This window comes from Myotis nattereri (assembly GCF_964212035.1).
Source record: "Myotis nattereri genome assembly, chromosome: 2".
Lineage (NCBI taxonomy): Eukaryota > Metazoa > Chordata > Mammalia > Chiroptera > Vespertilionidae > Myotis > Myotis nattereri.
Window position 1 is genome coordinate 204103306 of NC_138076.1, and position 12971 is coordinate 204116276.

General features: G+C 37.4%; 1 protein-coding gene across 1 annotated transcript in view; it reads left to right on the forward strand.

Moving 5' to 3' along the window:
- POLR3B (RNA polymerase III subunit B) overlaps nt 1–12971 on the forward strand; it is a 107927-nt gene that overhangs the window by 4564 nt on the left and 90392 nt on the right. Inside the window, exons 2-8 of the mRNA XM_081082846.1 lie at nt 1372–1404; nt 2528–2584; nt 2663–2727; nt 3891–3966; nt 6608–6708; nt 11286–11377; nt 12540–12657. Of these exons, the coding sequence (XP_080938972.1) occupies nt 1372–1404; nt 2528–2584; nt 2663–2727; nt 3891–3966; nt 6608–6708; nt 11286–11377; nt 12540–12657 (542 nt within the window). The remainder of the gene's footprint in view (nt 1–1371; nt 1405–2527; nt 2585–2662; nt 2728–3890; nt 3967–6607; nt 6709–11285; nt 11378–12539; nt 12658–12971) is intronic.

The window sequence follows — 12971 nt, forward strand, 5'->3', positions numbered from 1 at the left end:
CCTCTTCCTAATGTGTATCTCCAGGCCACTCTCTTCCCAAGTTCCAGACTCATATTTGTTGTCTATTTGACATCACCTCAGTGTCTAGTGGATATCTTAAACTAAGCATGCCCCCAACCAACCTCCTCATAGCCCCTCCACACTTTAAACCTGCTGCTCTTGACAGCATCCCTGCTTCCTCATCTCCACAAATGGCAACTCTGAGGTATCAATCTTGACTCCTCTTTCTCTCAGAGTCTCTATCTAATCTATCAAGGCCTATTGGCTTGAACTTCAAACATTGAGTCTCCTAGCTAACAATTTCTCCCTATTTCTACTGTTTTCAGCCTGGAGTATTGCAGTGGACTTTTATTTATTTTTTTAAAAATATATTTTATTGATTCTTTTACAGAGAGGAAGGGAGAGGGATAGAGAGTTAGAAACATCAATGAGAGAGAAACATCAATCAGCTGCCTCCTGCACACCCCCTACTGGGGATGTGCCCGCAACCAAGGTACATGCCCTTGACCAGAATCGTGCAGTGGACTTTTAAATGATCTCCCTGCTTCTAACTTGTCTTTCCTCAGGCCAGCAGCTCGACCTATTGTTTTAACCGATCCAGTCAAAATGAGTCACATCATCATGTCACTCTTTTGTTCAGAACCTTCCAATGCTTCTCATGTCAGAGTGAAGGTCAAAAGTTTTGCAGTTGCTGCCAGGTGTAACGTGCTTCTTAGGCCCTTATTCAGAAACAGCATATTCTTACTTTAGACTCAGTTCGACCCATTTGTTAGATTTCCCATTAGCAGATTAGATGCCATTCATGAAAAGAGCCGTATCATGGTGGGCTACTTAAAACCTCAGCAAAGTCTAAATAACAGGCCTCAGAACAAAAGAAGTGTAGCAGATTGCAGCTCTTTAATGTAGAAGGTGAATGCTGTGTGTGCTGTCCTTCTACCGCCCTGAGATGCGCTCTGACCATGCACGAGTTGACAGAAAGTGGGAGAGAGGAAGAACTCCAGAGACCTGGCTTCCCCACCAGACCCTCGGAAACTTGCTTTCCCTTTCTCAAACTGGCAGACCCACTTACTCAGGAAGCGTCATAAGAATAAAATAAAGTACTTGGAATCTTGAGTCACCAAGAAGAGACTAAATTAGATTCTATTTAAGAAATCTGTTGTATACGAATGTGTTTATACATATATTTGTATGCACATACATACCTATGTGATTTCCATAAAAGTGATTACTATGTAAAAATTGTTGGTTTCATTTTGATTTACTTTCTTTCACTTATTGTGATAAAGTGAGTCATTTAGGGTACATTAAAATAAAATAAAAATATGTGGTTGCCAGCACACATCCTGACACTCTTACTATTTTGATTCACAGGAAAAATGGAGGCTGCTTCCAGCATTTTTAAAGGTAATGAATCTTTAGTAATAATTAATTTTCTGATGAAAAGTAAAGAAATAAGCCTTTTGTTAAGATTAAATTTTTATCACCATTACTTTACTATATACAATTGTGTATATTGCTAGGTTTGGGAAATACAAGGAATTATAAGGCAGTATTTCTGCTAGTTTGGGGGAGTGGTAATTTTAGAGAGGAAGTAGCGTGGTAGATCAGAAGAGACTATTAAGTCCAAGGGGTGGACACGAGGAAGGTAGACCTCATCATTATAAGGTTGAATTTTTACCCCCAACAATCAGGACTACTTTAAAATATGGGATGGTTGTTTTGTAAGCCAGTGAGATGCCCAATAAGGAAGTATAATTAAAACAAAAGTTCTATGACTATCTGTCAAGAAAGTTCTAGAAGTGTTGAACTAATTGTGTTTGAAGATTAACGTAAAGAAAATGAACATGTACAGTCCTTTTAAATCAAGATTTTGGAGTCTATTTATTATTTCACTATTTTCAGTAGCAGTACACAGCACTGTCTGTGTATAGTTATTACTGACTTCTGAAATAAAAGGAAGGCACTGCTAGTTGGTATCTGATCTTACGTTTGTTGAGTTTCACCTGCTTTCAGTATCAAATATAAGTATTTTCTTAATAGAGATTCTTATTTTTCCTCCCTCATTCTTCTATAAAGTGATATGAAAGACCAGTTTGATGTGTGAAAATCATAAAATTGCCCAGGTCGGAGAAAGACAAAAAGTAAATGGGCATTGTTTGAGGGGGAAAAGATGATATTATGCTCAATTGCTATATTTTTTTGAAAATTCAAAATATGCAGAGAAAATTCTACCTTATTTATTAGCTTGTGTGGAGTTATTAGGTATATTCAAATACTTGTATCTTGATTTCCCAAAGTCAGGTTGCTTCTCAAGGAGGAAAATTTGAGGATATTCTAGTAAGATGGAGAAGAAATAGAATGAAGACATACATATAAATGTAAAGTTTTACTAAACAAAATTCATGAATTTTTTTCCCCATCACTTTGGTTTTAAGACAAATTTGATGATTATCGATGATTAGAGTCTATTATATTATCTGCTAACCTACTTTTGTTGCTAATCTACTGTTTCCCCTTTTCTATTTAGGTGAAAGGCCTTGTAAAACAGCATATAGATTCATTCAACTATTTTATTAATGTAGAGGTAAGCATCAGATTCTACACACAGCTAAGAATTAATTGAAAGCTAGAGTCTTTCCTAATGCTATTCTTTCCACTGCAGATAAAGAAGATCATGAAAGCCAATGAAAAGGTTACAAGTGATGCTGACCCCATGTGGTACCTAAAGTAAGAAATCCAACTATCAATTACTCTTTTGATACTTCTGATAATGTCTAACATTTTAAAAAGTGAATGTAGTTGCTACCAACACTCTTTTTAATCTGTTTAATAAGTAATTATCAAGTGTTCAATTTTTAATTGGTAAACTAATTACTAGTATAACACATAGCATTATGATTAAGAAGTTACTAAAACTATTAGGGTTTTAAATTTTTAAAAACAATTTTAGACTTAAATAAAAATTACAGAAATCGTACAATGTTCCCATTTTATTCTTCACCCAGCTTCTGCTACTATTAACATCTTATATTATCTAGCACAATTAGCAAAACCAGGAAATTAGCATTGATACTATATTAGCAACAAATCTATAGATCTTATTTAAAGTTTTCCCACTAATGTCCTTTTTCTGGTTCAGAGTTCAATTCAGGACCCCACAGTATGTTTAATTGTTATGCCTCTTCACTCTTCTCCAGACTGACAGCTCCTTAAGTGTTCTTGGTCTTTCATGACCTTGACACTTTTGAGGAATTCTGATTGATTGTTTTATAGAAGTTCCTTCGATTTCTTTTGCACAAATGAGCATATATATTTTTCCCCTTATATCCTCTTTTTTTCTTATATGAATCATAGCATACTATAAATACTCTTTTGTACTTTGCTTTTTTCATTAAGTATCATTTTAAGGAAGCTATGTTTCTAGTATTTTTGTAGAGATTTATATTATTTTTATTTTTTTAAATATTTTTATTGATTTCAGAGAGGAAGGGAAAGGGAGAGAGAGATAGAAACATCAGTGATGAGAGAGAATAATTAATTGGCTTCCTCCTGCACACCCCACACTGGGGATTGAGCCCGCAACCTGGGCATGTGCCCTGACAGGAATTGAACCATGATTTCCTAATTCATAGTTCGACATTCAACCACTGAGCTGGCTGGACTACACTGTTTTTTAAAAAGATATTCTGTTAGAGAGTACTTTCCCTCCTTTGTAAAGTTATATGTACTATCACTTTAAGAAGTTCTCCAATTATGATTTTTAATTTGTCATCCTTAGCAAGATAAACAATTGTCAAAGCATAATCCTGTATTTAGGAGGAAACTGTCTTTTTTTTGTTTATATGTTCTTTGGAGAACTATAATTGGTAATGGAATAATTTGCTTTTCAGATATCTTAATATCTATGTTGGGCTTCCTGATGTTGAAGAAAGCTTCAATGTAACCAGACCAGTGTCCCCTCATGAGGTAATTTTTAACCTTACTTTAATTGAATTTGTTTACTTTAACTCAAAGAATCTGTGCCCTTAATAGATACTCTTGAAAGATGATTTAAAAACAGGTAAAAAAAATCTCTTATGAGGCAGGTAACCAAAATAAACAAGCACTTATATAATACAGTACTATATTAGGAAACAGTTTTGTACTGTTTAGTTTATCATTTAATGTTATTAACTTGCATTGTTATATAACTGTGCCCTATTTATATTGTTTCTGAGCATTTTAGTGGTACCTCCCAGCCCCTTGCCAGCCAATTGTGCCTAGCATGGTGCTCTTTCTTGCAGAGATTACTTGCTTAGTGCATTTTTTGAGGGTCAGCTGGCATTGTGTTAGGGAGAGGAGACCAAGGACCAAGAGCTCACAGTCTAATAGAAGAGGTGGATGAGAAGAAATTTAAATACCAGATCATTAACAGAGATGCAGACAGAGGGTTATAGAATAGGTCTGTTTATTGGCTTTTAACAGATACTAGACTTCTTTTCAAATTCTTCCACTTGACATCCAGAATTGGGTATTGATTCAGGGAATAAAATGATTTTTGTAGCTTTATCTGGTTTGTATTAATATAATGCTAAAATAGCAATTATGGAACATAGCACAGGAATCTTATTAAACAACAATTAAGGTGTTAGATTGTATGGTTGTCTAAGTAAGGTTACATAGGAAGTATGAACAAGTAACCAGGCATTTTACATAAATAAATTTTGGTACTACTTAGTCACCAAATATTGAACATTTATTTGGTGTCTCAACATTGAGAGATACAAAAGAAATGAGACACATATTCTTCCTCAAGGAGTTCATACTCTTGTGGAGAGATTAAAATTATAAAACATGTGAAACGAAGACACCAGGGGTTACACACTTTGCATGTCTGGAATGATCAGGTAGGAAGGCAAATATGTGAAGTTGTACTGAGTAGGAAGTGGTGAGGACTGTGGGATATTGGAAGGTGTGTGCCCCAGTTTGGCTTTCCCCACCTCCCGTTCCCTTTTGCTAGAACTTTCCAATTTTTTGAGAACTAAGCAGCCAGTTAGCAATTTCTAAGTCATCTAAACTGTATTACGATAAACAATAAACTGAGTTCAGAGAAAGGAGAAGACAAAGTAGTCTGAAGTAGTTCAAGAAGGCTGAGGCTGCAATTGTCATTATTATTCTTTCTTATGTTGAAAAACATGTAAGTATTATTGTAATTAGAGAGGGTGTGGCGATTTCTTGGAGAGATTTTGATTCCTGGAGAATTGGGGAGAGTGGGAGAGCAGATTGTGGGCGGTCATGGGACCCACAGCAGGACTGGCGGGGTGCAGGTACTGCAGACTCCACCAGAGCAGTCCTAGCCCTGCAATAGAGAGAGGCCGAGGGGGATGGAGGGGACCCACGGAAGTAGTTCGGGAACCTACAAAGTTTGGTCCCAATTCTTACGACATCTGTTGATTTTCATTTCCATTTGAAGGGATAAGTTTGTTAAAACCCACAAATGTTTGCCTATCATGGACATTACGTTGGTTTTATTAATAAAATTGAGCTAATATTATATACTGTTCTATACTAGGCATCATTTTAAAAATACCTATTTATACTCTCGGGAATTAAAATTATTCTTATTCCCATTTTACATAGGAAGAGATGTAAAATTTAAGTGGTAGAACCAAGATTTGAGCACAGGCAATAGAATCCATACTTTGAACCACCATGCCACACTGCCTTTGGTCTGACCTGAAGGAGGAGACTTGATCTAATTAAATATAAAATAAATAATTTCTATTGGTCAATAATAGGAATATGTAATATTTTAAAATTTCAGGCGCATTGATAAAGACTAGAAAAAGTTTAAATCTAACTATCTTTGGTTCAGTAGAAGCCACAGAGACGATTTAGCACCATAAATTGTAAGGTTGATGGTCAGAGAAATTTCTTTTGAGACTACAAGCCACCTGATGATCATCAATATAATGGGGAAGTCATTGGATGATTCTGATGAGGTTTCCTCTGTCTGATCAAGGCTCAGCAAAGGGCATCGTTTTGCGAGCCACATAAAACTCAGCAGCAATTTCTAAAGTTCCTCAAATGATTCAGCAATTATTAGAACGATGTGATGAATGATTTGTGCTATAATCTATCATTTGTTAAGGAATATTGTGATCTAGTTTTGTTTATTTGGAGAATAAAAGGTAGTATAGATTAAACTTTTTAGTTTGTGAATATGTATGTGTGTGTGTGTGTGTGTGTGTGTGTGTGTGTGTACTTTAGTTATTATACTGGTTAACTGTTTTGAAAAAGGCAGCAACAAAGATATGGGAGCAGATTGGTGATCTCATCAGATCAGAGAGAAGAAAATCAGTACCAGATTTATTGTTTCATATCTGGGCTGGCAGGGGCGGAGATGCTGTGGTGATGGCTAGATCTATAGCTGGTATCATTCCCCTCCAGGAGAAGGTAGGCTCATCATTCCCAGTGCCCTAAGGTAGCATATGTAATAGCTCAGTGTTCCATGGACAGATCCAAGTTGAACGTGAGCCATACTTCTACTAAAGAAGGAGCTCTTTGGAGGTCTCAGAACCTTTCTTTTCCAGAGAGGAGGAGCAATGACTGTCTGAATCTATTTTAGTGCCGCCTGCGGGACATGACATACTCTGCCCCCATTACAGTGGATATTGAATATACCCGGGGCAGCCAGAGGATCATCCGCAATGCTTTACCCATTGGCAGGTAAGAAATGATGTTGGTATTAGAGATACACTACCTGCATTCCAGCCCTGTGAGGTGTCCTTGAGCAACTAAAGTTCTCTTTGCCCATTTCCTCATCTGAAAAATGTGGGAAATGGTGCCTAGTTCATGGCTTATTTTCTGGATTCAGTGAGTCAGTAGATATAGAACACTTAAGCAGTATCCAGCACATATTTGTGGTTATTGTTTTTTAATTGTGAAATTTGTTGCCGAAACTGGTTTGGCTCAGTGGATAGAGCTTCGGCCTGCGGACTGAAAGGTCCCAGGTTCAATTCCGGTCAAGGGCATGTACCTGGGTTGCGGGCACATCCCCAGTGGGAGATGTGCAGGAGGCAGCTGATCGATGTTTCTCTCTCATCGATGTTTCTAACTCTCTATCTCTCTCCCTTCCTCTCTGTAAAAACTCAATAAAAAATATATATAAAAAAAATTAATTGTGAAATGTTTTCTATAAAGTTAGGGAAAATGCTTTCATTTCCTCTATAATACCAGGCTGTTAGAAAAACATTAGGTAAGAAAGCATTTCAATGAAGTCTCTGGTCTGGTCTTTTTGGTGGATTCATGTATATCTTAAGTTTGATTTTCCTGGCCATTTAACTGTTTTTCATATAGCAGTATTTAAGGGAGAAGTTACTTATTTACCCAGAACAGATTTGGAAATGATCACTAGCATTTTTGCAGTCTGCATGTCCTAACTAGAGAAATATATTGACTCTCCTGTAGAAATGGACAAAACCCATAATAATAATAATAATAATAATAATAATAATAGTTATGAATGATGTTGGACTTTAAACTTACTCCACATAATTCCCATTCAAGTGTTTTTCCTCCTTCAAAAGTGCTAAGAGCTTAATAAGCAATCCATTAGTTCAACTTCTTATTATTTGTCATGCACTATGATCGGTGCTCAGGTAAATAGAAAGATAATCATATAGTTCTTGTCAGCTACACTCAGGCTACATGTCTTTTGATTGGAGTATTTTATCCATTTACCATTTAAGATTATTGATAGGTACATATTTAATGCCTGTTTTATTTTTTTTAATTTATTTTCCCTTTATTGATTAAGATATTACAAATGTGTCCTTATCCCCCCAGTGTCCTCTCCCGTTTTATTTTTTATACCTATGTTTCTCTCTCTCTAAACCTAAATAATAAAAGCATAATATGCTAATTAGACCAGTCAATTTTCCTGACAAAGTCAGGTCTGCGAGGGCCAGGGCAAGCCACTGCGGCTGCGAGAGCCAAGCTCCTTGCACGAATTTCGTGCTTTGGGCCTCTAGTATATAAATAAAAGTAAATAAGGAAATATAAACATATAAATATAAATAAATATATATGTATTCTTCCTCTTACAGCAGTCCCTTTAATGTTTCTTGCAATATTGGTTTGGTGGTAATAAACTTCTTTAACTTTTTTTATCTGAGAAGCTATTTCACCTTCACTTTTCAGTGATAGCCTTGCTGGATAGAGTAGTCTTGGTTTCAGATCCTTGCTTTTCATTACTTTGATTACTTTATGCCATTCCCTTCTGGCCTGTAGTATTTCTGTTGAAAAATCAGCTGACAGCCTTATGGAAACTCTCTCTCTTGTTGCCTTTAAGATTCTTTGTCTTTAATGTTTGCCATTTTAATTATGATGTGTCTTGATGTGGGTCTCTTTGGGTTCATCTTGATTGGGACTTTGTGCTTCCTAAACTTGTGTGACTTTTTCCTTCACCAGGTTACAAAAGTTCTGTCATTATTTCTTCAAACAGGTTCTCTAATCCCTTATTCACTTTTTTCTCCAATTGGCACCCCTGTGATACAGATGTTGTTCTGTTTCATGGTGTCCCAAAGTTCCCTTAATCCCTAGAGTGCCGGGGAGCGCGATCGTGTTCCTCCTGTCTTTCGCCAAAAGTGCCGAGAGCGCTATCAAAGCTTCGAAATGGCGTCCAGTTCTAAGTCTGCTTTTATTAGTGATGATGATATTGCTAAATATGTCAGTGTAGTAAAGGTTTCCTAAAGTTTTTGAATATGTAACTTCATTTTCTTGCAATTCATATTTTTTTTCCTAAACTGCTGTAAAATCAGCAAAAATGCCTTGGCAATTTTAGCATAGTTCCTAGGATATTGGTTGGCACTCAAAGGGTTAAACTGTCCTCATGCTTTTAAAGCGTTTTTTTTCTTTTTGCTGCTCTGATTGAGTGATTTTTTTTCTGCCTTCTAATTTGCTAATTCAATCCTTTTCTTCTAACCTACTATTAATTCCTGCCAGTGTATTCTTTATTTCAGCTATTTTATTCTTCATTTTTGACTGGTTGTTTTTCATGGTTTCTGTGCCCTTTTTAATGCTGTTGAGCATTCTAAAAACCATTACTTTATACTCTGTTTCTAATAAATTGCTTGCCTCCATTTCATTTAGCTCTTTTTCTGGAGATTTCTCCTGTTCTTTCATTTGGGGCCTGTTTTCTTGTTTCTCCATTTTTGCTGTTTCTTTGTGTTTGTTTCTGTGTATTGGATAAGACTGCTGTGCCTCCCAGTCTTGGTGAAGTGGACTTCTTGTGGGACCCAGTGGTGTGTGTAGTCTCCTTGATCTTCTGAGCTGGGAGCACTAGGAATGTCCCTTGCTTGGATTAAATGGGCCCTCCTGTTATATTTGGGTCTTGATTGCTGTTGTCACATTTGTGGTTGGGCTCAACCCCAACCACATAATGCCAACAGTTATATAGATGCTGACAGAACAAATCAAGACAAAACAGGACTGAATTGAAAACAACACACACACACACACACAAAACAACAACAAAAAGGACCAAAATAGAAAAAGAAAAGAAAAAAAAAGGATACTAAAATATATGAGGCCAAAAGAATTAGAGGAGAAAAAAGAACCCAAAAAAAGAAAATGTGAAAGGAAAAGAAATAGCATAAGATTAAAAAAGAAAAGAAAAAATGAAATGAAATAATAATATTTTTTAAAAGTAACAATAATGAATAAATTAAAATATATAATAGGAAAAGAAAAATGGGAAAAGAAAACAAAAATTTAAAAAAAGAAAAAGAGGAAAAATGAATAAAAGGAAAGAGATATGAAAAGAAAAAAATATTTGGATCTGCTCTTTGTGGAGTTTGCTGGATTTTGCTCTGATGTTGTTGAATCAGGCCCCTTGATATTTTGGGGCCTCCTGATAGGTTCTCTGGTGCCAGCCAATGTGTATTGTTGCCCCTGCCTGGCCTTTGGGCAACCTGACTGAAGCACTGGCAGGGCCGAGCTCCAAGTAGTCTGGTGGACGGGGTCTCCATAACCCAGAGGCTGGGGCTGCCTAGGGGCTCGCAGCTTGACTTTCCCTGTTCTGAGCTACTCACTCTTCCTCCATGGAGCTGGGCTCTGTGTCCTGCCATGATGGTTTAAACCAGCGGTCCTCAAACTACTGCCCACGGGCCACATGCAAATACAAATATTGTATTTGTTCCCGTTTTGTTTTTTTACTTCAAAATAAGATATGTGCAGTGTGCATAGGAATTTGTTCATAGTTTTTTTTTAAACTATTAGTCTGGCCCTCCAACGGTCTGAGGGACAGTGAACTGGCCCCCTGTTTAAAAAGTTTGAGGACCCCTGGTTTAAACAGACTCGTTTTGGGGGTGGTATATGTAGCTTGTAGAAGGATGATGGGTACTTCCTCTCCTTCCAATGCCTCAGCTCTGCCTGGCTCATTGGCACCTCCTTGCTACCTTCTACCTTCTCAAGCAGGAAGGGATAATAAATAAATCATCCCTGCTTAGCACTCCAGTCTTTCAATGTGTCTGACCACTGGGCAAGGCATCCACCCAGGCTCTAACCAGGCTATTGTCAAAGTTCCCCACCCACCAGACCCAGCCACTGGCGTAGAGATTTCCAGCCCAGAGCTGGTCCCCCTTTTCTCGGGTTGCTGCAGCCATTCTGCAGGTGGGGGAAGGCATGCCTCCCCTGCCCCTAAGTGGGCAGGACCCACTTTCCTGGGCCACACTGTCCAGCCCCTTTCCTGCTCTTCCAGAACTTTTGAGTTGTCCCTCAGATTCACTGCTGGGTGTGCGGGTGAGACCCCTCCCCGTCCCTGAATTCCACCAAGTGGCTCTTCCTGCAGCACAGATCTGGGTGAACTTCCCAGATGGGATGATGGCGGGGCGTTCTGGCCATTCCCTCCCGTGAGTCTCAGCCTTGGTCTCCTGCCACTGTGCTCCCCCCGCGGCCTTCTCAGGCAGCACTTATTCAGCCACCTCGCAGTGCTGGCACTCCGGGCTTCGTGACCAAGCTGCATCCTCCTCAGTCTCTCCAGCCTGTGGTTCCAGCACCTGGAGGCGCCCAGGGCTGGGGAGGCGGGCGGGGGAAGCGACAGCCCCCTCCCCAGCAAATACTGCAGTCCCTGGACCCTGACTCCTGGCAATGGGCCTCACGGCTCCTCGGCCAGGATAGCCCAAACTGCTCACCCCGCGTCCTTGCTCAGACCCTCACAGGTACACTTGCCCTCACACATGCTCACTCACACACACCCAGTGACAATCTTTATGTGATAATTTCTTTTGTTTTATTTTAAACAGAATGCCCATAATGCTTCGTAGTTCAAACTGTGTTCTTACAGGGAAAACGCCAGCAGAATTTGCCAAACTGAATGAATGCCCTTTAGATCCAGGTATGTGTGAGTCCTTGGATTTGCTCCACTTCCTTTGTTTTTGTTTTTTGTTTTTCAACATTTTCCTTAAAACAATACCAGCCTTTCTGCTTTATAATGAACTTTGATAAAACTTTGTTTACAAAACGTCCAGAAATTTGGTTTCAACTTTATTCTATTAGTCTATATTTCTAAAAGATATATTGTTTCCTCTTTTATTTCAAGTTTAAAACTTTAATACCCCAAGTATTTATTGCTGTGGTTTGTCAGTATTTTCTTTGTCTCTTTGCTCCAGGGTAATGCTCTTTTGGTGTACTTAAAAATTCAAAAATAATCTCACAAAGTTACTTATCTAGCTGGTTTGTAAAGACTCAAACATCTAATTTCAGGCTAGTTTAAATGCATTGCAGGGGGGAAATAAAAGTCTTCTGTTTAAATTTTTAAAAATCACATTTTTGTACCTGTTTTTAGGAAGTTTCTTTTATAAAGTTTCAAGCTTAGCACTTAACAGAAAGTTTCTTTTAATTCCTTAACTCATATTTCACACTGATTTAATTTATAGTTGCTTTAATCTACTTCCTTTAAAGTTGCATTGATGTAGACTCCCAGTAGGTTTTGGAAAGAAGTTAACAAAGAACGTGACTTTTAGACTATAATAAAATGTTGCATAAGTAAAACATATTGCCCTGTTTCTACTTTATTCTGAAGGTAAAATGAAGTCTCACTTTGTCATATTCTGAATTGTGTGCAAAAATATATATGGTAATGTTTTATTGAGTATAGAATATTACAGAAACCTAGCTTACCATTATCACTGATTTGTTAGAAAACTTAGAGCAAATTTCAGTTTATATTGAAGATGGTTAGCTCTTTTTCTGCTTAAGAAATCTGCAGTCTAATTTATTTAACATAATTACTTGTGTTCACCTCCTTATGTGTCAGGTGCTGGTGATGCATAGACACTAAGATACATTTCCTGTCAAGAAGTTTATTATCTTGTGCTTCATTTTATATAAAATCATGTGCTGACACTATCATTAATTAATAAAACAGCAAACCTCTTTGAATTAAGTGGTGGCCAAGTGCCATGAAGCAATGGAAGAATGATCTCTAATTCAGGAGATTACTAAAGCACACTGTTAGAAGACTAGATGGTGGAACTGTTCTTGTTTCCTTTGGGCAGGTGGCTACTTCATTGTTAAAGGAGTGGAGAAAGTAATTCTTATCCAAGAGCAGCTGTCTAAGAACAGGATTATTGTGGAGGCTGACAGAAAAGGGACAGTTGGTGCGTCAGTTACCAGGTATGGAAAGCAGAGATGGTGTTCTTAAGAAATATTGATAATTCCATTAATATCAAATGGCTGTCTTTTGATATGGAGGTACCCAGTTATTTGTCTCTGATAATAGGCAGGGAAATATTTAAACTATCTATATTCAATTTATTGTGTAACACTGTAAGCATAGAGTATTGATTTAAAATTTTCTGTGATGAATGTATGAGACATTGTTTGAAAGGCCGCTAGTTATTTTAAAAGTTGAATTTTATGTTAATTTGTAGCATTAAAGGAACTTTAAAAAAAATAAAAAATATTTCCGGATTTTTACATATGTATTC